At 41.7% G+C, this 23065-nt stretch overlaps 1 protein-coding gene across 5 annotated transcripts in view; it reads right to left on the bottom strand.

Moving 5' to 3' along the window:
• The window catches only part of CATSPERE (catsper channel auxiliary subunit epsilon), a 149790-nt gene that overhangs the window by 3754 nt on the left and 122971 nt on the right, over nt 1-23065 (bottom strand). For all 5 annotated transcript variants that reach the window (XM_047705399.1, XM_047705398.1, XM_047705400.1 and 2 more), the window contains 4 exons: nt 16213-16312; nt 9694-9780; nt 8224-8381; nt 4351-4404 (listed from right to left, as the gene is read on the bottom strand). In XM_047705399.1, the coding sequence (XP_047561355.1) occupies nt 4351-4404; nt 8224-8381; nt 9694-9780; nt 16213-16312 (399 nt within the window). The remainder of the gene's footprint in view (nt 1-4350; nt 4405-8223; nt 8382-9693; nt 9781-16212; nt 16313-23065) is intronic.

Raw genomic sequence — 23065 nt, 5'->3', positions numbered from 1 at the left:
AAGATAATTATCCTAAAATTTGAAGAATTAAATGGAAATGCAGTTGGTGAGATTAAGTAGACAAAGAGGGGAAGGAAGAGTTGCCACATAGAAGAAACAGAATGTGCAAAGTTCCTGCTATGGGACAGAATATGGTGAAGGTCGGGGACTGAAAGGTTGGTGGGTCTAGAGCAAAGATGATGAGAGGAATATAATGCAAGTCCAGATTAGAGAAGTAGGCGGTTGATTCATTGAAGGTCTTGTAGGCGGTTGATTCATTGAAGGTCTTGTAGGCCATGTTGAGGAGTTACCATTTCAAGGAAAGAAACGTAAGTGTTTCAAGTTATAAAATAGCATTTGAGAAGGTCACTTTGGCTTCAGTGAAGAAAATGAACCAGAAGAAAATAGAAATGAATGAGGGGAGATCAGATCTGCCAGGTGTCTATTGTGGTAGTTCCCATCTGAGACAACGGTAGCTTGAAGAATTGGAGTGGTGGTGATGGGGTTGGTAAGAAGTAGATTCATTTGAGGGCAATTCAGGAGATTAAATGAATGGGAGCTAGTGACTGGATGAGCTGGGGGAAACGGAAATGAACACAACTCTAGGTTTTTTTGTCTTTTGCGGGGGTTCTTATTTTCATTTTTGACTCATAGATATTTGGCTTGTACATTTCAATGTGCTCTTTCCCAAGAGAAGGAACTCTGGAAAATAGGGTTGCCACACTGTTCATCTCTAGAAGGCACCAGTCATATTATAGCCCATGCGAATGGATTCTCTTGGAGCTGCACAATGACAACTGTATACAATTACCCTGTTGGACCCCTTTTAGAGTGGGACAAATAATGGGGCAAGGGAGTGGGTGATAAGATCATGAGATCATTTTGGGGCATGTCCAGTTTGACCAGTCTGTGAGCCACTTAAGAGAAGAGGTTAATAGACGGTGGGATGCAGGGCTCTGAACAGACCAGAGTTATGATTAGGAAGTCATGTGTACATAGATGCTTACTTAAGCCACAAGTGTGGATGATCTTGCCAAAGGGAGAAGCTCACAAGACCAGGGCTGAGCCCTGAGGGAAATCATTTACTGGCCAGTAAAGGAGGTCAAGGCTCTCTTTACTTGAGAAAGCATGGCTACAGAAGTTTAGGAAAACCTGTAAAGTAATATAGCGGTTAAAGGGAAAGTCAACATCAATGAAGCGTGAAATGAGATGAAGACTGGCCAATATCTATCAGGTTGTGGTTAGGCCAGCTCCAGTTCGAGATGGTGACCTAGGAGGCTCCTGAACTCACCTCCTTCCATGGTCACACCCATGCCATGGCTTCCTAAGGGACAGTTCCCTCCAAAAGAAATCCAGAAACAGATAAGGGCAACATGTACACATTGCATGAGAAAAAAATATAGCCACATCAGAAAGGGTAGAAGAGACTGGGACACAGTCTGACCATAAATCCTAAACCCAGCACAGCAACGTAAGACCAGGACAGGACTCTGAGCTTCCAGCTTCTTCCTGGAGCAAAGAGTTTAGGCCCAACATTGAGTCCCAATTTATGAAAGTTCCACTGGAGGGACAGGTCCCCAAACACTTAGCTCTGAAAGCCACCTGGGCTTGTGTCTATGAGACCCACAGGGTTATAGCAGACAAAAGGGGTCCAGAGGACTTGCAGTGGCTATACCCCCCTCACACCCCTCAGCACAGAGACAGTGGACTAAAATGTCCAACTCCCAATCTTTCCATTAAAGAGGTCTTCTTGCATTCTTTAAAAGCTGCTGCCTGAGGGTCCAGCTTGCAACCAGCCTGCATCTAGGTGGTGATGGAGGTCTTCTTCTTTGGGACACTTACAGGTCTTGGGAACTAAGAAGGCATCTTGGACAATCAAAGATTTGATACACAGCAAACAGCTAGGGCCAGGCTGAAGAATAAGGTTCATCTCCTACCTGAGACCAGTCCTTCAAGACTGGGAAAGGTGGTTTTTTAATTAAAAAACCAACCTGGAGAGGTCATTGGCAGAGTAATTAGACAGAAAGCAGATTGGGTGGTTTAGGAGAAACAGGGATAGAACATAGGGAAAAGGAGACCCTGTAGACAAGCCTTTTGACAAGTTTGTCTCGCAAAGGATGGGGGAGAGAGAATGGCAGCTGGAGAGGGATAGAGTTTGAGGTTTTACTTACATTTAAATTAAAAACTTGAGGGCGATTAAAAGCCTATGGGGAGGATCTAGTTGAGGCGGAAAGTGGAACATATAAAAGAAGAAATAATCGATTTGGAAGTTTCCTTAGAAAGTGGAAAGTAAGAGGTTTCAAAGCACCTGTGGAAGAATTATACTTAAAGGGGAGGAATAAAATGTCTTTAATTTGAACAGTATGGAAAAAGGAGAGAATGGACATAGGTGTTAGTAGGTGTGTTTGGAACCAGGAATCAGGAATCAGGCGTGTCCCTGCCTGCAGTCTTCTAAGTTCTTTGTAATGGTGGGAACAAGCTCATCTGATGTTTGTTAAGGAAAGATGCTCCAAGGAGGAAGCGGATTCAATGAGGTCAGAGGTAGTTACCTCGAGTGGAGATACTGGTTGACCAGAGAAAGGTACTAAGATTCTCAGGTGGTGTTGGGTGACCTGTATGAAGTTGGTGATTAATCTGTCCTGTTGTTTAACTTTCTGCACCAATCCTTGGCTGCTCAGGTGTAATCAGAAAAAGCAGGTAGTTGGGGGCTTGCCAGATTTGTGGGGACGCAAATCCCAGAGTGGGTAAGGGAGTAGCAGCAGGTGTTATTGAAGTAATACACTTGGAAATGTAAGGAAATAGTAAGTAAAAAAGGGTGTGTGTTTAAAAAATGGTTTTTGCTTGTTTGTTTTAGAAAGACCCGGGGTAAATAATGGTCTGGAAGTGGTAGTGGCGCCCTGAGGCACCTGGTGGGGGGGTCGTTGGAAAGTAAACAGCCATCACTCTAGAGGGCTGAAGGTGAAGAAGTGGTCCTGGGTGGTGGGGGAGGGACATGGAGGGGGAGCTCAGAGGACAGTTGAGGATTTAGGGGAGTTTGCTGTCTAAAAGGTAACAACTCCAAAGGACGCAGTGGAAAATTGGGGGAAGTGGTTGAATCCTCCAGAAGACAAGTAAGTGCCAAGATCTTTGCCTCCTACAGCCTGATCTCCAGCCAATGTTTGCTTATGAGAAAGGCTTTCTTACTCGGAAAATGGTCACCGCTCGCTGGCCTCTGCTCTGCCTCTGCTCCCACTTCCGGGGCTCAGGTGTAACAGAGACTAAGCTGCAGACACTAACCTAGGGCTGACCTCCTCAGCTGCACCATTTCCCCTGGCTGCTGGGATCCAGCTCCAGGGAGGTGAACAAAGAGGTGAACTCCTTCACCGTTGTCTCTCCTCTCCAACTCACGAGTGCCCCCTTCTGACAGTGGGTACTTGGGTGCACATATGTTCTTTTTTTTTTTTTTTTTAAGATTTTATTTATTTGTCAGAGAGAGAGGGAGAGCGAGCGAGCACAGGCAGACAGAATGGCAGGCAGAGGCGGAGGGAGAAGCAGGCTCCCCGCCAAGCAAGGAGCCCGATGTGGGACTCGATCCCAGGACGTTGGGATCATGACCTGAGCCGAAGGCAGCTGCTTAACCAACTGAGCCACCCAGGCGTCCCCACATATGTTCTTAATATTCATCTAAACATAACAATCTAATGAGGAAGAGAAGTGACTGCCAAAGGCCATAGATGTTTCCCAAAGTCACTTAGAAACAACGGGTGGCTTATCTCATTTGTGGGTTATTTACACTATTAATCTTCCATTGGCACAAAACATCAAGGAGTCAGTAATTTTTAGAGGAGGGCCACGAATAACTTCATTGTTTGTCTTCCATTTTTGGTTAACATTTTACAAAAGAATGAAAGCAAAAAATCCAGGCCCAGGACAGAGAAGCAAAGCCGTGTGTGATCCCAGTGTTAGCATTAAGACTTTGCTCTCCAAGGAGACTGGAGTCCGGGAATGTGCCTTTCTACCTGTCTCTGGTTACATCAGAATGGTAAGGCCCGTGGGTGAGGGCTGACTCAACCAGCCACCGTCTCCTCCCAGCCCCCCGCAGCAGCCCATGATCTGTCCTTTAGGTGGGGTTCAAGGACGTGTTTGATGGGAAAACCGTGGCTGCTGAGGGGATGGGACAAAATGGGACCCCAGCTGCAGTAACAATTCTCAGAAATTCCTTTCTGCTGTGTCCCTGGGATAATTGATACATACAATTTGAGGACGTCAACATAAGAAGCAGAAGTAGTAGGGTCCCAGGGAAATGGGGGAGACGCGCTTTTCCTGTTCTGGCTACCACCCCTGTTTTTTACAGCTTCCCTCACTAGAGCCTGATTAGGCAGAAGGCATTACCTGGGAATCATTCCGAAGGTCTCTATCGCAAATATAGCTGTTAGGTTACAGAAACTGTAAATGAGACAAATAATATTAACGATTAAATTACATGCAATATATGAAAAGCGTCCCTCCAAATTTTTATGGTAATGATTGACTCATAGATAATCTTAATGAAGGTGTCACTTCCTCAGTACTGGAGAGAAGGGATGCATTTACATCACAGCTGTGGTGATTTTTCCAAACGTGTGACTCGGGCTGCTTGCGGCGCGATTTCTCTCAGCTTGTCAGTGCACCCTCACTGCCCTGCTAACATCTGGACATCGTTTTGATAGTGGGTCCCAAGGTGACCATAAGCATAATGTTAATAATAGTCATAATGTTTTACTGAGCATTAGTACTTCTTGAGAATGAATACTAAACGAGCATTTGCTGTGTACCAGGCGGTGGACCAAATGCCCTACGTGAGTTATCTGCCTAATACTCATAGCTACCGTTTCTTTTGGAAAGAAACAGAGGCTCAGGCAGGTTAAGCTACTTGCAAAAGTTTGCGGTTGTCCGCAGAGCTGGGATTTGAATTCAGGTTTTTCTGCCCAAAGAGCCTGTGACGTTCACCTGATGTAGGCTGACTCAGGAAGCTAAGGATGTTCAGAGCTTGGTACAGGGCACTGTGTGATTATTTCTAAAGGTACTATCACTCATGATTCAGCAGACTGCTTGGAATGAGACAGGACAGAGCTAAATAAACATTCATGATAGCATTTCACCCATCTTCATGTGGGAGAAAAGAGAAGGAAATTACCTCGAAATTAGGGATTTTTACCTGGGTACTTTCATTTATTCCTCAGAATACTATAAATCAGTGTTACAGACTCATTTTACAAATAAAGAAGAAGCGCAGAGATTAAGTGATTGACTTAAGATGACATATCTACCAGTGGCAAGAGTAGGATTCAAACCAAAGTAGACTCTAGAATAATGCCTTTGGGGTCCATCCATGTTATAGCAAATGGCAAGATTTCCTTCCTTTTTTATAGCTTAATAATATTCCATTATATATATAGAAATAGACATGTATCTAGGAATATATTTATATATCTATCTATCTACTCTATCATCATCTATCTATCATCTATCACATTTTCTTTACCCATTCATCCATTGACGCACACATGCATTATTTCCATGTCTTGGCCTCTGTAGATAATGCCACAATGAGCAGGAGGGTGCATTTTTCAAGTTAGGGTTTTCATTTTCTTGGATAAATACTTAGGGGAGGAATCATTAGATTGTACAGTATTCTATTTTTAGGTTTTTGAGGAAACTCCATAGTGTTTTCCATAGTGGCTGTGCCAATTTCCATTCCCACCAAGAGTGCACAAGATTCCTTTTTCCACATCCTTGCCAACACTTGTTATCTCTTGTCTTTTTGAGACTGGCCCTTCTGACGGGATATCTCACTGAGTTTTTGACTTTCATTTCCCTGATGATGAGTGATGTTGAGTACCATTTCAGATACCCATTGGCCATCTGTCTGTCTTGGAAAAATGTCTATTCAGATCTTCAGTCTATTTTTTAATTGGATTGTTTTTGTATTGTATTGTATGAGTTCTTTGAATATTTTGTATAGTAACCCCTTATTGGATGTGTGATTTCCACAGGTTGCCTTTTCATTTTGTTGATGGTTTCCTTGGCTGTGCAGAAGCTTTTTCATGTGATGTAGTCTCACTTGTTTATTCTCACTCTAGGTGCCTTTGCTTTTGGTGTCAAGTCCAAACAAATCATGGCCAAGACTGAAATCAAGGAGCTTACTATCTTTGTTTTCTTCCAGGAGCTTGATGGCATAGGGTCTTACATTCAAGTCTTTAATCCATTTTGAGGTAATTTTTGTGTATGCTATGAGATAGTGGTCTAGTTACATTTTTTTGTGTGTGGCTGTTTAGTTTTCCCAATACCACTTATTAAAGAGGTTGTCCTTTCCCCATTATATATTCTTGGCTCCTTTGTAATAAATTGACTACATATGCCTAGGTTTATTTTTGGCCCCCCTATTCTGTTCCATTGATGTATGTGTCTGTTTTTGTGCTGGGGCCATATTGTTTTGATTACCAAAACTTTGTAGTATAATTTGAAATAAGGGAGTGTGATATCTCTTGCTTTGTTCCTCTTTCTCAAGATGGCTTTGGCTATTTGGTTTTGTTTTTTTCTGTCATTCCATACAAATGTTAGGGTTGTCCTAGTTCCATGAAGAATACCATTGGAATTTTGATAGAGATTGCATTGAATCTGTAGATTGCTTTGGGTAGTATGGACATTTTAACAGTATTTGTTTTTCCAACACTGAATATCTTTCCATTCATTGGAATCTTCTACAATTGCTCTGGATAGGACTTCCAACTCTATGTGGAATAAAAATAAAAGTGGGCACCTTTGTTTCTCATCTTCGTTCCTGATCTGAGATGAAAGACTTTCAGCTTTTCACCACGAGTATGTTAGCTGCAGGTTTGTCCTATATGGCCTTGATTATGTTGATGTATGTTCCTACTACACCTAGTTTGTTGAGAATTTTTATAATAAATGAATGTTGCATTTTGTCAAATGCTTTTCTGCATCTACTGAGATGATCATACAATTTTTATCCTTCATTTTGTTAATATGGCATATCACATTGATTAATTTGCAGATGTCAAATCATCCTTGCATCCCTAGAATAAATCCCACTTTATCATTGTATCATTATCATTGTATATGATTCCTTTTAATTATTGTTGAATTCAGTTAGCTAATATTTCATTGAGGATTTTTGTATGTATGTTGTATGTATGATGTACAAGTCAAGGATATTGACTTGTAATTTTCTTTTCTTGTGGTATCCTTGTCTGGCTTCGGTATTAGTAATGTTGGCCTCACAGAATGAGTTTATAAATTTTCCTTCCTCTTATATTTTTTGGAAGAGTTTGAGAAGGATAGATATTTTTCTTTAAATGTTTGGTAGAATTTACCAGTAAAGCCATCTGGTCTTGGACTTCTGTTAGTTGAGAGGTTTTTTTCTTATTGATTCACTCTCCTCACTAGTCATCAGGTCTGATCACATTTTCCATTTTTTCATGATTCAGTCTTGGTAAGTTGTACATTTCTAAGAGTTTACCCATTTTTTTCTAGGTTGTCTAATTTGTTGCTGTATGATTGTTCATACCAGTCTCTTATGAACCTATATATTTCTTTGGTATCAGTTGTAACTTCTCTTTCATTTCTGATTTATTTGAGTACTCTCTCTTTTTTTTTTCTTGTTGAGGTTAGCTAAAATTTTGTCTACTTTATTTATCTTTTTAAAAACCAACTCTTAGTCTACTTGATCTTTCCTGTCGTCTTTTTAGTCTCTATTTGATTTATTTCCTCTCTGATCTTTGTGATTTCCTTCCTTTTACTAACTCTGGGCTTTGTTCTTTTTCTAGTTCTATGAGGTGTAAAATTGAGTTGTTTGAGATTTTTCTTCTTTCTTGAGGTAGAGAATTTCCTTCTTTATTTATATCTGAATAATGCTTCATTGTATATTTATATATACCATGTTCTCTTTATCACTCAGTCATTAATGGACACTTAGGTTGCTTCCATGTCTTGGCTATTGTAAATAAAGCTGTTATCAACATGAGGGTATACATAACTTTTTGAGTTAGCATTTTGTGAAACTCTTCTTGTAGTGGTGACCCCAGACTCTATGGCATTTTTATTTTTCCTACTAGCTATGGTCTTCCCTCTTGCCTTCTGTGAAGTTGCCATGTTTTAGTGTAAATCATTTATTGGGCTTTGTAAAGTAGAAATTGTATTCAACTGCATCATTATCCCTTTAAACAAATGCTAAAACTATTATAATAAAACATTTATATTCACCTATAGTTTGGATCCAGGATCTTCACACGAAACACATACATTCCAGAATGGTCCCCAGGCCAAATTAAATGGTTATAGTTAGACTTGTTGATTATCTCATAAGGTTGATTTAAGTCTCCTGGTTTTCCAATAGCATAAGAAAAACAGTGTTTATAGTTCTGAATAGGAAACAAAGATAAAAACCTTAAGGTCCTTCTCTAGGGGAAGAGGTGTTGGAGATTATAGGGGAGAGCAGAAAGTATGCAGTAGCTAGGTGGGAAATGGGAATGAGCTGGAGAAATACACTTATGTTTGTTGGGCAGTATTGCAGGACTGTTTTAATCATGAAATGAAGGTAAAACAAATCCGCGTGGGTATGTATTCCTTTGACCAGAGTCAGCTGCCAAGGCAGATAGTTGGGATTTAACTAGGGTTGTGACTTAGCCACACAAGTCTAAAGAAGTGAGAGGAAGGAAGGAATTGAGGGTACACATGAATGGAGTGATACTATTATTGACCATGGAATTTAAGTAGCATAAAGAGCAAGAAGAGAACCTGGGGTCAGGGTGAGGGTGGTTGGGTCATTTTGAGGTTAAAGGATTGTTTGAAGGATTGTTAGAGTAAAGGTTCTAGGGTTATGGTGCTGGAAGGATAGGACATGGTGGATGGAAAGTGGGATGTTTGGAGCTGCGACTACAGAGGATAATACAATCATTTGTATGTATCTGTCTTGACATGCATAGATTCTGATGTAGAAGCAAAGTAACATTCCTATTGTAGGGTTTAGATTTTTATGGACCCAGGTACCATATAGGTCACTTTTATTTATGAGATATGATTTGGTTCTCCAAATAACATAAACTAATTTCAATTCAAGAAAGTGTGATTGAAAAAAATTGAAAGTAGTATAGGACTGATAGTTGGCATTCAGACATGATATTTCAGTTGTTTTTGTTTTTTTTAAAGATTTTGAGGTAGAGCGAGAGTGAGAGAGTATGGGGGAGGGAATATAGAAGGAGAGGGAGAAACAAGTTCTCCGCTGAGCAGAGAGCCTGATGTGGGGTTCGATCCCAGGACCCTGGGATCATGACCTAAGCTGAAGGCAGACGCCCAACTGACTGAGTCACCCAGGTGCCCCATGATCTTTCAGTTGTACAAGAATTGATAGTTCAGGTGTTCTTTAGAAAGACTCACTCTCAATGTTTCAGCATGTTTGTCAGTCATTTAATAAATCTACAAACACAGATTTTCAGCAAAAAAAAAAAAAAAAGAAAAAGAAAAAGAAAAAATTGTTGGTAACACAGGAGCCATGGAATATTAAACAGAAATTAAGATGATACATTACTGAAATCACAATATTAACCCAATAGAAAAGTTGGATTTGATTTGCAAAAACAAATTTAAATCCAAAATGTTTCCAGCAAACTTTGGTTAATCCTGAAATGCCAAATTAGTTATTATAAATAAAATTTGCTGGGTTATTTTCCTTACCTCAGGTCCCCAGGCTTCTTCAAGTGGAAGGTTCTGGTTAAGCTTCGTCATTGACTTCCACGTCTGGGCTTCATTTAAACAACCACTCTGTCAAAAAATCGTACATATAGGAATTTAAGAAGCAAATGAGGGAAGGAGAAAAGTGAACAGAGACAAACCTAGAAAGAGACTCTTAACTACAGAGGACAAACTGATGGTTGCTGGAATGGAGGTGGGTGGGTGGATGGGTTAGGTAGGTGATGGGGGTCAAGGAGGGCACTTGGGATGAGCCCCAGGTGATGTGTGGAAGTGTGGAATCACTGTATTGTACACCTGAGAGTAGGGCGCTGTACATTAATTGGAGTTGAAATAAAAATGTATTAAAATTGTATACACATATGTTTGTATATAAATTTATTCATAAGTATTTAGCATACTTAATGTCATTGAACAATATATATTTAATTCTTTTCACTATTTAAATGTTTGTTGCTATACAGGGGAACAACTGAAGTTTGTGTTTTGACCTTGCACAAAAAAACTTCTTAAACTCACTAACTTTGAGTGTTTCACCTGAAGTCATGTTATTTGTGAATATGACAGTCTTCTCGCTTCCTCGCCAATCCTCATACTTTTGTTACTGTTTATTTGCCTCATTACAGAGATCAGGAACAATGTTGTATAGAAACGGTGATAACTGGCACACTTGTTTCACTCCTGACTTCAGAGAGAAAGCTTTCAAATTTTCACCACCAAGATGTTTCCTTTTCTTTTCTTTTCTTTCTTTCTTTCTTTCTTTCTTTCTTTCTTTCTTTCTTTCTTTCTTTCTTTCTTTCTTCTTTTTTTTTTTTTTAAGAATTTTTATTTAGGGGCACCTGGGTGGCTCAGGTGGTTAAACGTCTGCCTTTGGCTCAGGTCATGATCCCAGGGTCCTGGGATCAAGCCCCATGTTGGGTTCTCTGCTTGGTGGAGAGCCTGCTTCTCTGCCCCACAACGCGCCTTGTGCACTTTCTCTTTCTTTCTCCCTCTCGCTCCCTTTCTCTCTCTCTCTCTAAGTAAGTAAATAAAATCATTTTTAAAAAAGAATTTTTATTTATTTATTTGACAGAGAAAGAGAGCACAAGTAGGTGGAGTAGCAGGTAGAGGGAGAGGGAGAACAGGGAGCCCGATGTGGGTCTCGATCCCAGGACCCCGAGATCATGACCTGAGCTGAAGGCAGATGCTTAACCAACTGAGCCACACAGGTGCCCCGGTAAGATGTTTTCTAAGGCGTTTTTTTTTTTTTTTTTTTGTACTTACATTTCATTAGGTTAAGGTAGTTACCATATACTTATAATTTTCCAAGATTTATTTTTGGGTTATTCATTTTTTTAAGTAGGCTCCATGCCCAATGTGGGGCTTAAACTCATGACCCTGAGAATTCCAAGATTTATTTTAAAAATAATGTTATGTATGAATAATTTTTTAATTAAATGACTTTTCAACTATTATAATAACCCATGCCCATTCTTTATTCCGTCACTAGAGTAGATTTCTTTGATTTTCAAGTGATATTCCAACTCTTCAGTTAGGAGATAAAACTTGTCTGGATGTGTGATTTTTAGAAACACCGCTGAGTTTGATTTGCTAGTGTTTTGGTTAGGTGCTTTGTGTCTGTGGTCATGGTGTGATCGGCTCATAATGCCTGTTTCTTTTAGGGTCCTCATCAGGCCCTCCTGGATTCACAAAATGAACTGGGAAGTACTTTCCCCACCCTAATACTCTGGAAGAGTTTTTAGAAAACTGAAGGAAAATTTTCTTTTAATGTTTGGTAGACTTCATCAGGAAAGGCATTTGGGATTAGAGATGTCTATTTTGGGATTAGAAATGTCTCTTTCTTTCTTAGAATATCAGGAACTTTGGTAAATTGTGTTTTCTAAGGCAACTGTCTGTTTTATCCATTTCTTTGTTGTCAAAATTTGTTAATATAAATTTATTCATAGTAACCTCTATTATTTGGGCTTAAAATGGTGATATTCTCTTTCTCTCTCTTTTTTTTTTTTCCATTTGTCAACTAGAAACATGCTATAAAGAGATGTTTCCCTTCTCTACTATTTCTTTACTCACTAGTATAGTTCATTTGGGGACGGTAGGATAAATATTCGTGTCTTTCCCTTTATTTGCCAGTTTTTAAAATAAGGAGTTGATTTCCTATCATTCTCCAAGGGTGACCTTTTTGAAAAATTCATTATGAACTCATAGGTTTAACATATTTAATGGGTTTGAGCAATATTGCAATAACTATCTGTAAGGAAGCTCTAATTGTCCCATCTTTAGCCAACCTCTTCAAGTTGACTTCTGATTGCTTTTGACATGACCCTAGCAGTCTTTGATAACTCCTTGCTATTGGGTACGTCAAACTGTTCCAAGTTCATCATGTTTGTTTCCTCCCCCAGGCTTGGAATCAGCTACTTATCTAAGAATCCCCAGTTACTTTTAGTGGGAAATGATATTTCAAGACAGCCATGTGGGTACTGAGCAGTTATGTTTCTAGGGATTTTAATGGGCAGTGTAGGAAAAATTTATCTCGTTCTCTCTGAACAAGACAGTTACATATTTATATCCAGATCATATGAGTTTCTAATACCTCATGAGTTTACATTGAATCCTGTTCAAATTCAGGATGTTTTGTCTAACTTCTATACTACAAATGCATCTCCTTGCTTTTACTTCAACAGCACTTGAAGAATGACAGTATTAGAATATCTTACATTACACACCTCACAAGATCAGAATAACTCATATAAATATTACCCCCACGATCACGATTACTGAAAAGTTATATTTTTCCCCAGCATATGCTCTCATCTTCTTCTAGCATATTTTATGGTTGTGTTATATCTTTATTGCCAGAGAATACGTCCATTGTATATTATCCTTTTTCCCTTTTAACCCTCATTTTGCTTCAGTTTTGCAAGTAACTCCATACTACATAATGCTTTCCTCTAGTCCTTATGTTGATATCTCTTTAGTGATTTTGGTGGTTTGAAATTCATTATATAGTAAGTTACTCAGGAAGGGCTCCTGGGAACAATATCATCTGAACGTTTGACATGTTAATAGCAGTTTATGCCTTTTCTAGAGTCATCAGTTTTAATGAATATAAAATCCTTGGCTTATGTTTATTTTCCTTGAGTATCTTAAATATTTTACTCCACTTTTTTCCTGGTTTAAAGCATTGCTATAAAAATTATAATTTAATTTTATTTTTCTTATATGTAAATTGCTTTTTTTTTTTTTTTTTTTGCCTAGAAGTCCACTTGGGTTGGCTGTTCTGATTTGATATTTTGAGTATATGCTATGCTCTTTCAATATGAAGCTTCGAGACTTTTTTTGCTCGGGGTGGGGTAGAGATGTTTTCTTGAAAGATTAGCATCAGTTTTGTTCCTTTATTCTGGTTTCCTTTTTTTTTTTTTCTTTTAAAAGATTTTATTTATTTATTTGACACAGAAAGAGAGACAGTGAGAGGGAGCACAAGCAGGTGGGGTGGGAGAGGGAGAAGCAGGTTTCCCACTAAGCAGGGAGCCCGATGCAGGGCTCTATCCCGGGACCCTGGGATCATGACCTGAGTTGAATGCAGATGCTTAATGACTGAGCCACCCAGGCGCCCATCTGGTTTTCTTTTTCAGGGTGTCCATTTACCCATCTATTGGATCTTCTTTGCCTATCTTCAGTATTTGTCACTTCTTTCTTAAATCCTTTTTATCCCATTGTTTCTTTTCACTTTAAAATTTTTCTTCTTCTAATTTCATGTGTCTTTTAAAGCATTCTCTATTGTTCATTTTTATTTTTAAAGGGCTATTTTCATTGCATATAGAATTTTGGATTTGGAATTTATTTTCTTTCAGTAATTTAAAGATATTTTTGTTCAAGGACGCCTGGGTGGCTCAGGGGGTTAAGCAACTGACTCTTGATCTTGGCTCAGGTCATGATCCCAGCATTGTAAGATCGAGTCCTGTGTTGGGCTCCATTCTGGGCATTGAGATTGCTTCAGATTCTCTCTCTCCCTCTCCCTCTGCCCTTCCCCCCTAAAAAAGGCGGGGGGAGATTTTTTTTCAAAGTTTTCTGGTTTGCATTGTTTCTATAGGGAAATCAGCCTTAAGTCTTATTGCTACTCTCTCGAGAGTAACTTTTCTTTTTTTATTTTGGCTACCTTTAAGGATTTTCTCTTTGTTTTTCATTTTAAAATGTTCACAGTAGCATTTCTGGATGAAGATTACTTTTTCTGTGCCTCGATGTCTTTTGCCTTTTGGGAAAATATTGCTTCTGGCCAACACTCTCTCTTTTCTTTCTAGGACCCCAGTCCTTAGATCTAGGCAGTAAATCTCCATTATGTTCTTATCTATATTTTCAATCAGCTTACCTCCCTATGCATAGTTCTGGGCATTTCCTTCTGACCCCTCTTCCCGTTGACCAATTCTGTTTTCAGCCTTCACTCCTAATAGTTGAGTCCCTAATTCCAGTTACTGTAATTTTGGTTTTTTTTTTCTAGAAGGGATTGGCAGCTCAGACAGAGGCATGGATGAGGCTGAATGATTGATGTTTAAAGTGGCCATCGGGTGCATGGGAACAACACTGGGGAAGATGACTTGGAGATATGGGCGAGATGGTGGCTGGAGGACGGACCCACAGAGCTCAAGTTAGATGGGAAAAGGAGAGGAAACATGGGATGGCACAGAGGGAGAGGGCAGAGGGCTCTATCTGGTGGATGTCTAGACAGTGTAAGGGAAAGCAAGGGCGAGAGAATTAGTGGGAAGAACACCCACAGAGCTAGAGAATTGGGGGTTGAGGCCATAGACTGGAGTGTATGCATTTAAATGTAATTAAAACAGGGGGAGCTGTGTTGGTCGAGGCAGCCTCTGTTGTGCAGCAAACCCCACTCCTCAGGGCCCTCACGCATCACAGTTGAATTTCTGCTCACACGTAGTCCAGTGCCGATGCCCTGGGGGGGGGGTGGTCTCTATGGGTGGCGCTCCTCACAGTAGAGGATCGGGCTTCTCTGTCTCATGGCTCTTCGAAGAGTCCCCTCACTGGACTCCTCTCATCCAGCTTGCATCTCTCCATCTCCAACTGTCACTGGGATCGACTGCTATGGAGGAAGCTAAGGAGCTCGGGGGCTCATGGGAGCCCTTCTCCAGCACCTCATCGTGGAAGGGACACCTCTCACTTCTGCTCATTCCACAGCATAAGAGCTGGTCACATGGCCCACGTAGCTGCAAACAGGACCAGAAAAGGTCCTTCCTGTTCAGAAAGCTTCTTCCCAGCAAAAACTCGCAGGACTTAACTGTAATTGCTTTCAGGGCAGGAAGAGAACCCATTCAAGTTCTCAGTATGTGACAGCGACAGGGGGAGATGGGGTCCACGCCATCTGGATGACAGGGGTCTCAAACAAGGGACACTGTGATTAGGGTGAGGAGATACTGATCTGGAAATGATAGTGTGCGTTAGGGAGCGGTTTGATTCCACAGCCCATCAAGAGTACCCTTGATCTGAGAGAAAAACAGGGGAAATTATATTTTTTGAGGAATGTCTCCTGAAGAAGTATCTAGGGTCATTTAGCCCTAAGGTGTATTAGAAGAGTTTGAGAAGGTGGAGAATAATGGGAATCTGGGCCTAGGTGCAAGACGGACAGAAGAGTTTAGGGATGAGATTGTGAGGACAGAATAGGCCAGAAGGACTCACACTTCAGTGGCTGGACAAGTGTAGGAGGAATGTGGTGGGATGGATTTGTTTGACCCCATCACCGAAAGATGGTTCTTGCAGGAGCCCGGAGCAGGTAGCAGGTGGAACTCGTTGTCTCTTGGCCACTACCTGGGTGGGTTCTCCTTCTTGGAGAATTAAGGTCTCTGATCGATGAGAAAGCTCTTTTGGAAGGAGCTATGTCTGATCTCTTTGTTTGAGCATGAGATTTCTGGGGAAAAGTCAGAATCCATATGCTGTTTGTGGAGACGCTTGGTCATGATGGTCAGGCGTGGAGTCTGGGGGCAGGAGGTGGTGAGGCCTTTTTGCCGTGGCCTGCAAAGTGGAAAGGGTTGTCAGCAGGGAGGCTGAGATCGACCAGTCAGAAGAGGAGTGTGGGACAGTGAAGCCAAGGTCAGTGGGTCAAATGACGCAAGGAAGTCAAGTGAGAGGAAGCCTAGAGCGCGTGTGTCTTTAATGTAGCACCCGCCAGATGAATGTGCGAGAGCCAAAGGCAGAGCCATAAATAATCGAACACTGACTACACTGTGGAGACAAAAGAAAACACTCACCTAGGATTGCATCACCCTACTATAAACATTTTTTTCTTTTTCTGATCCCTTTACGTCTGTTTCATATGACCAAGGCTTCTTTTGTCGTAAATGAATTTCGGTAGCCACAAGATATAATACACAGGTCCTATTTTTTTTCTACCCACATGCAGTCAGTTCTACTTTCCTTACATAATTTATATACAGATGGAAAATAGATCGGCAGGTGTCACTGCGCGGTGAGCTCTACTCCAATTCAAAGACGCCGTACCTTCTTCATGGTGTTATTAAAGCTGTAGTCGTTCCTGCCGTGTATTTCCCACACGATGAAGTTTACTTCCACGTCTTCGATGTAGCCATTGCCATTGTGTCTGAGCGAGACAGCGGACACAACAACAATCCGTTAGGGCAGAAGAGAGAGCCTGAGAGCTGCAGCCCTCCAGTCTGACTTCTCTGAACAGCGCTGTGACCCCGGTGGAGTGACTTAAGGTTCTCAAAACCTCAGTATTGTCACTTCTCTGTGGAGCCATCCCAGTACCTATTGTATAGGCTTCCTTCAGCTCTCGAAATCAACCTCCTAGGAGTAAAGCAGGATATGTTTGCCTTTTTCACAGTTGGAAGTGTAAATGCTGTTCACTTTGACAGGAACCGTGTGTTGAGGGGGCAAGGGTAGCCGAGTCGGCAGGGAGAAAGGACTGAGGAAGGAGGAAGGGCACCGCGAGGGGACCCTGGGGTCATTTAATCAACAAGCATTCATTGGGTGACTGTTGCCTGCCATGGGATCGCTGTGATGAGAGCGGAGATGCTCCAGAACTCCTGGGATGGGGGTGGTCGGACCCGGCCAGAAGACGGGGCTCAGTGTCAAGGGGTTGGCAGCAGCAGGGAGAGCTGAGGTGGGGTCCCGAGAAGCAGAAGGGGTCACCAGCTCCTGGGAGCCACAGTCACACGCAGCCCAGGCCAGAGAGCTTGTCATGACTTTGACCCACAGCAGACCCCGCAGACAGTCCTACCCAGACAGGATGCCCACTCCCCGGATGCCAGCGCTGGACACAGAAGCCCCATTGAGCTTAGAGTTCTCACCCCAAACTCAGTGCGTTTCAAAAAAGATGCTGCTTCAGATTAAGATCTTTTTTTTTTTTCTTGCAACCCTAAGAAAATAGGGGCTTGAGACCAAGCTAAAGTTCACTTAGTGATAAAGTTACACCTGTGCATCAACAGAGCTTTCAACTGTTTCGGACACTGTCCTCTCTTCTTTCTCTGACCGTCATTGCCCGTTTTTCTGAGTGGGATTGTCCCCATCCCCACTGTGGATGGAAATTTCACTTAGGACTTTGGTCCCAGGCACTTGCTCCTGGACTCTGACTTTTGGACCGCTGCCCCAGGGTCTGCCACGTTCTCTTGCTTCCCATCTCCGTGTCTATCCACCAGATCACGGGTCCCTGGCCATGGTGTTTCCTTACTCTCAGCCACATCTCTGCCGAATACCGCGGTCACTCTACCTAGCTCTATGCATGGGCTATAACTTGGCACCATCCATTCCTGCTTATAAAGGCCTGATGACTCACAGACCTGCACCCCTGGGGCTAATAATACGTTATATATTAATAAAAAATTAAAAATTAAAAAAAACACCGCTCTTGTCCCATTCACAAGTTGGGCAGGACATCTGTACACATCTGAGAAAGCTTTTTTTACTTCCATCTTAATTCATTTTTAGAAATCATAAAGACATGAACTCAGGTGTGAGTAACTAGGGGTTAGAGTCATAGTGGTCGACGTCTTTCTTGGCACAGGAGGAAGGTCCTAGAGAACTTCTAACCTCTAATTAAAGTTCCTCCCACAGGACAATGCACACGTGTGTGACACACTCGATTGTGTGCAGTTTCGGGGACTTGGGTCAGGCTTTAGCAAAGCTCTCATTCGGGGAGCTTTGAAGGTGTAGCATTTTTTTCTTACTGCATCTTCCAAAAGCCATCAGATTCTTGAATTATTAAGAACTAGTTGTAAAGTCATATGTTTTATTTATTACATTTTAAAACAATCTTCACTGAACTGGGAGCGGATATTGGTGGCCACGCGCAAAAGCAATAAGCTATAGTGCCATCTAGTGGCCATAAGGATAAATTACAGGACCCGTACTGCCGGGGTTTATAAATGATCTTTGGTAATACTTAACTGATTCATGGAGAATATGGGACAAAAAGACTTGCCCGGGTAAGCATAACTTATTTTTATTAATGTTCATTAGTAGGATAGGACACCAGGGAAACCTGAGAAATTCAGAAATATCACTAGTGGGCAACTAACTTCCCTATACTTTATAACTTCTCCTTTGTGACATTTCTGCTGTTGATCCATCGGACACATACGCTTTCAGTCCCTTGTGACCCTCAACCCAGTGAACCGACCGTGTCTCTTACTTTCTGTTTTGTGATGCTGTAATAGCAGCTCGGTTATTGATCCCAGGAGAATTGGAAGCAACTTGCCTTATCAAGTGGCTTCTGGTAGCAGAGACTAAGTTGCCCCAAGAAGGACACACTGCCACATGGCCCGAAGTGTTGTTGCAGGTCTCTGACCCCTCCCCCTCCCCCACAGCCTCTCACCCACCCCTTGACCTCACCAGACATCCAGTCCTGCCTCCCTCTGCTTTCCTCCTCCAGGCCGTTCCCTCCCCGCCCTGCATCCTGGCTTCACTCAGTGGCTCTGGCCCTGCCTCCAACATCTCACCCCACCCTTGGCTGTCACACTAGGCCTCCTGCACAGGCTACTTGAGAAATTCAAATATGCGCCACCGGCTGCTCCCAGTGTCTTTTTTTTTTTTTTTTTAAAGATTTTATTATTTATTTGACAGAGAGAGAGATCACAAGTAGGCAGAGAGGCAGGCAGAGAGAGAGGGGGAAGCAGACTCCCCACCAAGCGGAGAGCCGGATGTGGGGCTCGATCCCAGGACCCTGGGATCACGACCTGAGCCGAAGGCAGAGGATTTAACCCACTGAGCCACCCAGGCGCCCCTGCTCCCAGTGTCTTAAGTCAACTGTGCCTTTAGTGTCCTCTGATAATCCTTCTATTGGTCCGTGGTCAGCCCTTCTCATATTACCCTCAGTGACCCTGACACCCTCCTCAAAGCTTCTCCTCAACCCCTCGGTGCTCCCAGTGTGCCCTTTCTGTTTCATGTGAGTAAACTGAGGCTGTCAGACTTCTCTCAACTCCCGTACTCCTGTTTCGAAACCAGTCACTTCCTACCTTTAGTTTTACACCCCACCTCCATCCCAAGTTTCAGAGGATGAATTCTTCTTCTTTTAACATTGCCACCTGGCCCTTTGATCCTACTGCCCTAGGTTTCTTCACGGGCCTGGCTCCTATAGCTAATTTAATTCTAATTAGGAAATAGTTCAAATATGCAGAAAGACACAGAGAAAACTGTGAAAACTGTTACATATCATTTCCATCCAGGTGTTATACTTTACTTATCCATAAACATATCCATAAATCGTATATAGTATTGTTTTCTGAGTTTACAAATATACATACAGAATATTACACTGTAAGGATCTTTGGGCAGCCTTTTTTCCCCACTCAGTATTAGGTTTTGAGATGGATCCACAGAAGTCTCCCGTCTCTTGGTGTCTGTTTTCCTCAGCAGCGGCTCCCCCAACTGCTGGTCCTTCCCTATCCCACCTGAACTTCTTGGCTGATTCCCTTTTACAAGCATCTTACTTCATTCATTTTAAGGGCTGAGCAGCATTGCATTGGCTACAATGTATCCACCTAATTTGCTCTGTTTCATTATGTCTATTTCACCCCCATTAAAAGACTCTATCCTTAAAGAGGCCATAAACAAACATGTCAGCCACCTGTCTTTTTCACTGGGTTTATGGTAAGATACCATGAGGTAGCAGGAAAAGTAGGAGCCTGTGATATCCTGGAAGCCAAATGAAGAAAATATTTCAGGTACAAGGGAATGATCAGCCGTGTAATTCCGGTTAACGAGATCAGCCAGGGTGAGTCCCGAGGACTGAGCAATGGGTGTGGGGATGTAGTGGGGTAAAAGCCTGACGGGAGGGATGGGGGAAGAGGAAGAGGAGAGTTGGTGACCGTGAGGATAGTAGCTACACAGGTAGTGGGGGTCATCAGACGGTTTTTTTTTTTTCCCTGTTTTTGTTTTCAGTGAGGGAAAGACCTGCAGATTTCTCTGATGATCCAGGACAGGGGGAAAAACCAATGATGTGGGAGAAGGTGGGCAGAGGTTCGGGAGCAGGGTTCTTAAGTAGGAAAGCGGGTGGGGATCCAGTTCGCAGATGGAGAGAAAGGCCTTAGATACACATATGTTCACCTCTGATGATAGGAAGACAGACGGAGCTGGTGGGTACAGATAAGGTGGTGGAGGTTGTGGAAGGTCTCTTTTCACTAAAGTCGCTGGGACTCATCTCATTTTCCCCATTGTCTCTTCTGATCTATCAATTATCTATCCAAGCCCCTGCCTATTATAATCACTAATTTTTCTCATAAATGATTCCTGTTCTTTGTCTGTGCTGCCATTTTGATCATTTGTGTTTTTCCTCCATGGACCACCAATACAGTTTACTATCTGTCTCGTGCTATTTAGACTTGTTTCCCTGAAGTTCATCTTCTCCCTTCTCCTGGAGAGGACTAGCTAAGGCAAATATTTGACAATGCCGCTCTACCATGGTATGGACAGGAAATCTTCTGTGATCCGAACTCTACTGAGCTAATTTCTCTTGTCCTGACACTTCATGCCTTACTTTATGCCCCAACAGCATTAGACATCTTCTTCCTCAAACCATCACTTTTGCGTGAAAGCCTCGCCCAGTGGAGCTCATTGTCACCTTCCCTGCTTTTCTTCTCCCCCCTCTGCCTTCCGCTAAATATTTATTATCCTTTAAGACTCCATGACTCAGATCAAATGTAAGTTTTTTGGAAACATTTCCCGAAGCTCCTCTCCCTTCTGTAGCTGGGTTGGATTCTTTTGAGTTTCCTTTTTATTATTCCGTGTCAGCTAATATGTTTATCTAATTCATCAGACTCTTAAGCCCTTGAGAGAGGAAATCCTGTCTTGTTTATCTTTGAATTCCCAGGGCCTCACACAGTAAAAGGTTCAGAGGTGTTTAATAATAATGAGTTGAAGAGAAGAATACACTTCTCTGGGAGAGAACATTAAGATTATTTATCTTTGGAGGATTAAGACACTGCACAGAACAAAAACAAAGCAAACAAGGATCCTGGAAAGATGGTCGGGTAGGAGGACTCTGAGCTCACCTGTCCCATGTTTTCAACTTGGCCAGTCCCTAGTTAAACCAGAGAGCAGTGTAAAGGCTGGAGGAGGGACAAACGCCACGATTAATACAGAGAAGAAGAGAGGTAGGAAACACCAATGCAATAGAAATGAATATTTCTGTAAAAAAATCAGTCAAGGAACTCACAAAAAAGGATATAAAATATAATAACATATGCCTAAAACATGGAGAGAAGAGGAGAAAAGAATGGGTTCAAACTTCAATGACCCTGAACTTCATATACACTGCTACATGCAGAAGAGGTTATATGCAAACCCAAGGGTAACCATATATCAAAAACCACTAATAAACATGAGAAGAATAAAGAGAAAGAAATCCAAACACATCACTAAAGAAAATCAACGAAACATGCAAGAGAGAAAGACAGGACCAGAGAAAAATCTTCAGAAAGAACCACACAAGTAACAAAATGGCAATAAATACATATCCATCAATAATTGCTTTGAATGTAAATGGACTAAATGCTGACACAGGGGGTCAGAATGGATGGGAAAAGGACAATCTCGCACAACATGCAAAAGAATGAAACTGAACCACGTTCTTCCACCAGACACAAAATAAACTCCAAATGGATGAAAGACCCAACTGTGAGGCATGAAACCATAAAATCCTAGAAGAGAGCACAGACAGTAATGTCTCTGCCACAGGCTGTACCATATTTTTTCTAGATATGTCTCCTGAAGCAAGGGAAACAAAAGCAAAAATAAACTACTGGGACGCTGTCAAAATAAAACACTTCTACACAGTGAAAGAAACAATGGACAAGGCTAAAATGCAACCTGTGGAATGGGAGAAGATATTTGCAAATGACGTATCTGATAAAGGGTTAGTATCCAAGACATAAAGAACTTATAAAACTCAACACCCCCCAACCAATAATCCAGTTAAGGAAATGGGCAGTAGACATGAATAGACATTTTTCCAAAGAAGACATCCAGGTGGCCAACAGACACATGAAAAGATGCTCAACATCACTCATCATCAGGGAAACGCAAATCAAAACTACAATGAGAGACCACCTCACACCTGTCAGAATGACTAAAGTCAACAACATAAGAAATAACAGGTGTTGGTGAGGATGTGGAGAAAAAGGAATCCTTATGCACTGTTGGTGGGAATGAAAACTGGAGCAGCCACTGTGGAAAAAAATATGGGGTTTCCTAAAAAGTTAAAAATAGAAGTAGCTTACGATCCCACAATTTCACTACTGGGCATTTAGCCAAAGAATACAAGAACACTAATTCAAAGGGATACATGCACCCCAATGTTTATAGTGGCGTTATTTATAACAGCCAAGATATGGAGCCTACCCAAGTATTCATTGATTTATGAATGGATAAAGATGTGGTGTGTGTGTGTGTGTGTGTGTGTGTGTGTAATATTCCATTATATTTGTATACTAGAACATTTTTACTCAACTGTAAAAAAGAATGAAATCTTGTTATTTGTAATGACAGGGACAGAGCTAGAGAGTATAATGTTAAGCGAAATAAATCAGTCTGAGAGAGACAAAGGCCATATGATTTCACTCACATGTGGAATTTAAGAAACAAAACAAAAGAGCAAAGGGGAAAAAAATGGAGAAAGAGACAAATCCAGAAACACTCTCTTAAATATAGAGTACCATCTGATGGTTATCAGAAGGGGTGGGTGGGGGGATGGGGGAAAGAGGTGATGGGGGATTAAGGAGTGCGCCTGTTGTGACGAGCACAGGGTGAAGTATGGAACTACTGAATTACTATATTATACACCTGAAACTAATGTAACACTGTGTGTTAGCTCACTGGAATTAAAATAAAAACTTAAAAC

The sequence above is a fragment of the Lutra lutra genome, chromosome 15 (assembly GCF_902655055.1).
Source record: "Lutra lutra chromosome 15, mLutLut1.2, whole genome shotgun sequence".
NCBI classification, from domain to species: Eukaryota; Metazoa; Chordata; class Mammalia; order Carnivora; family Mustelidae; genus Lutra; species Lutra lutra.
This window is presented reverse-complemented; position numbering and strand designations above follow the sequence as displayed.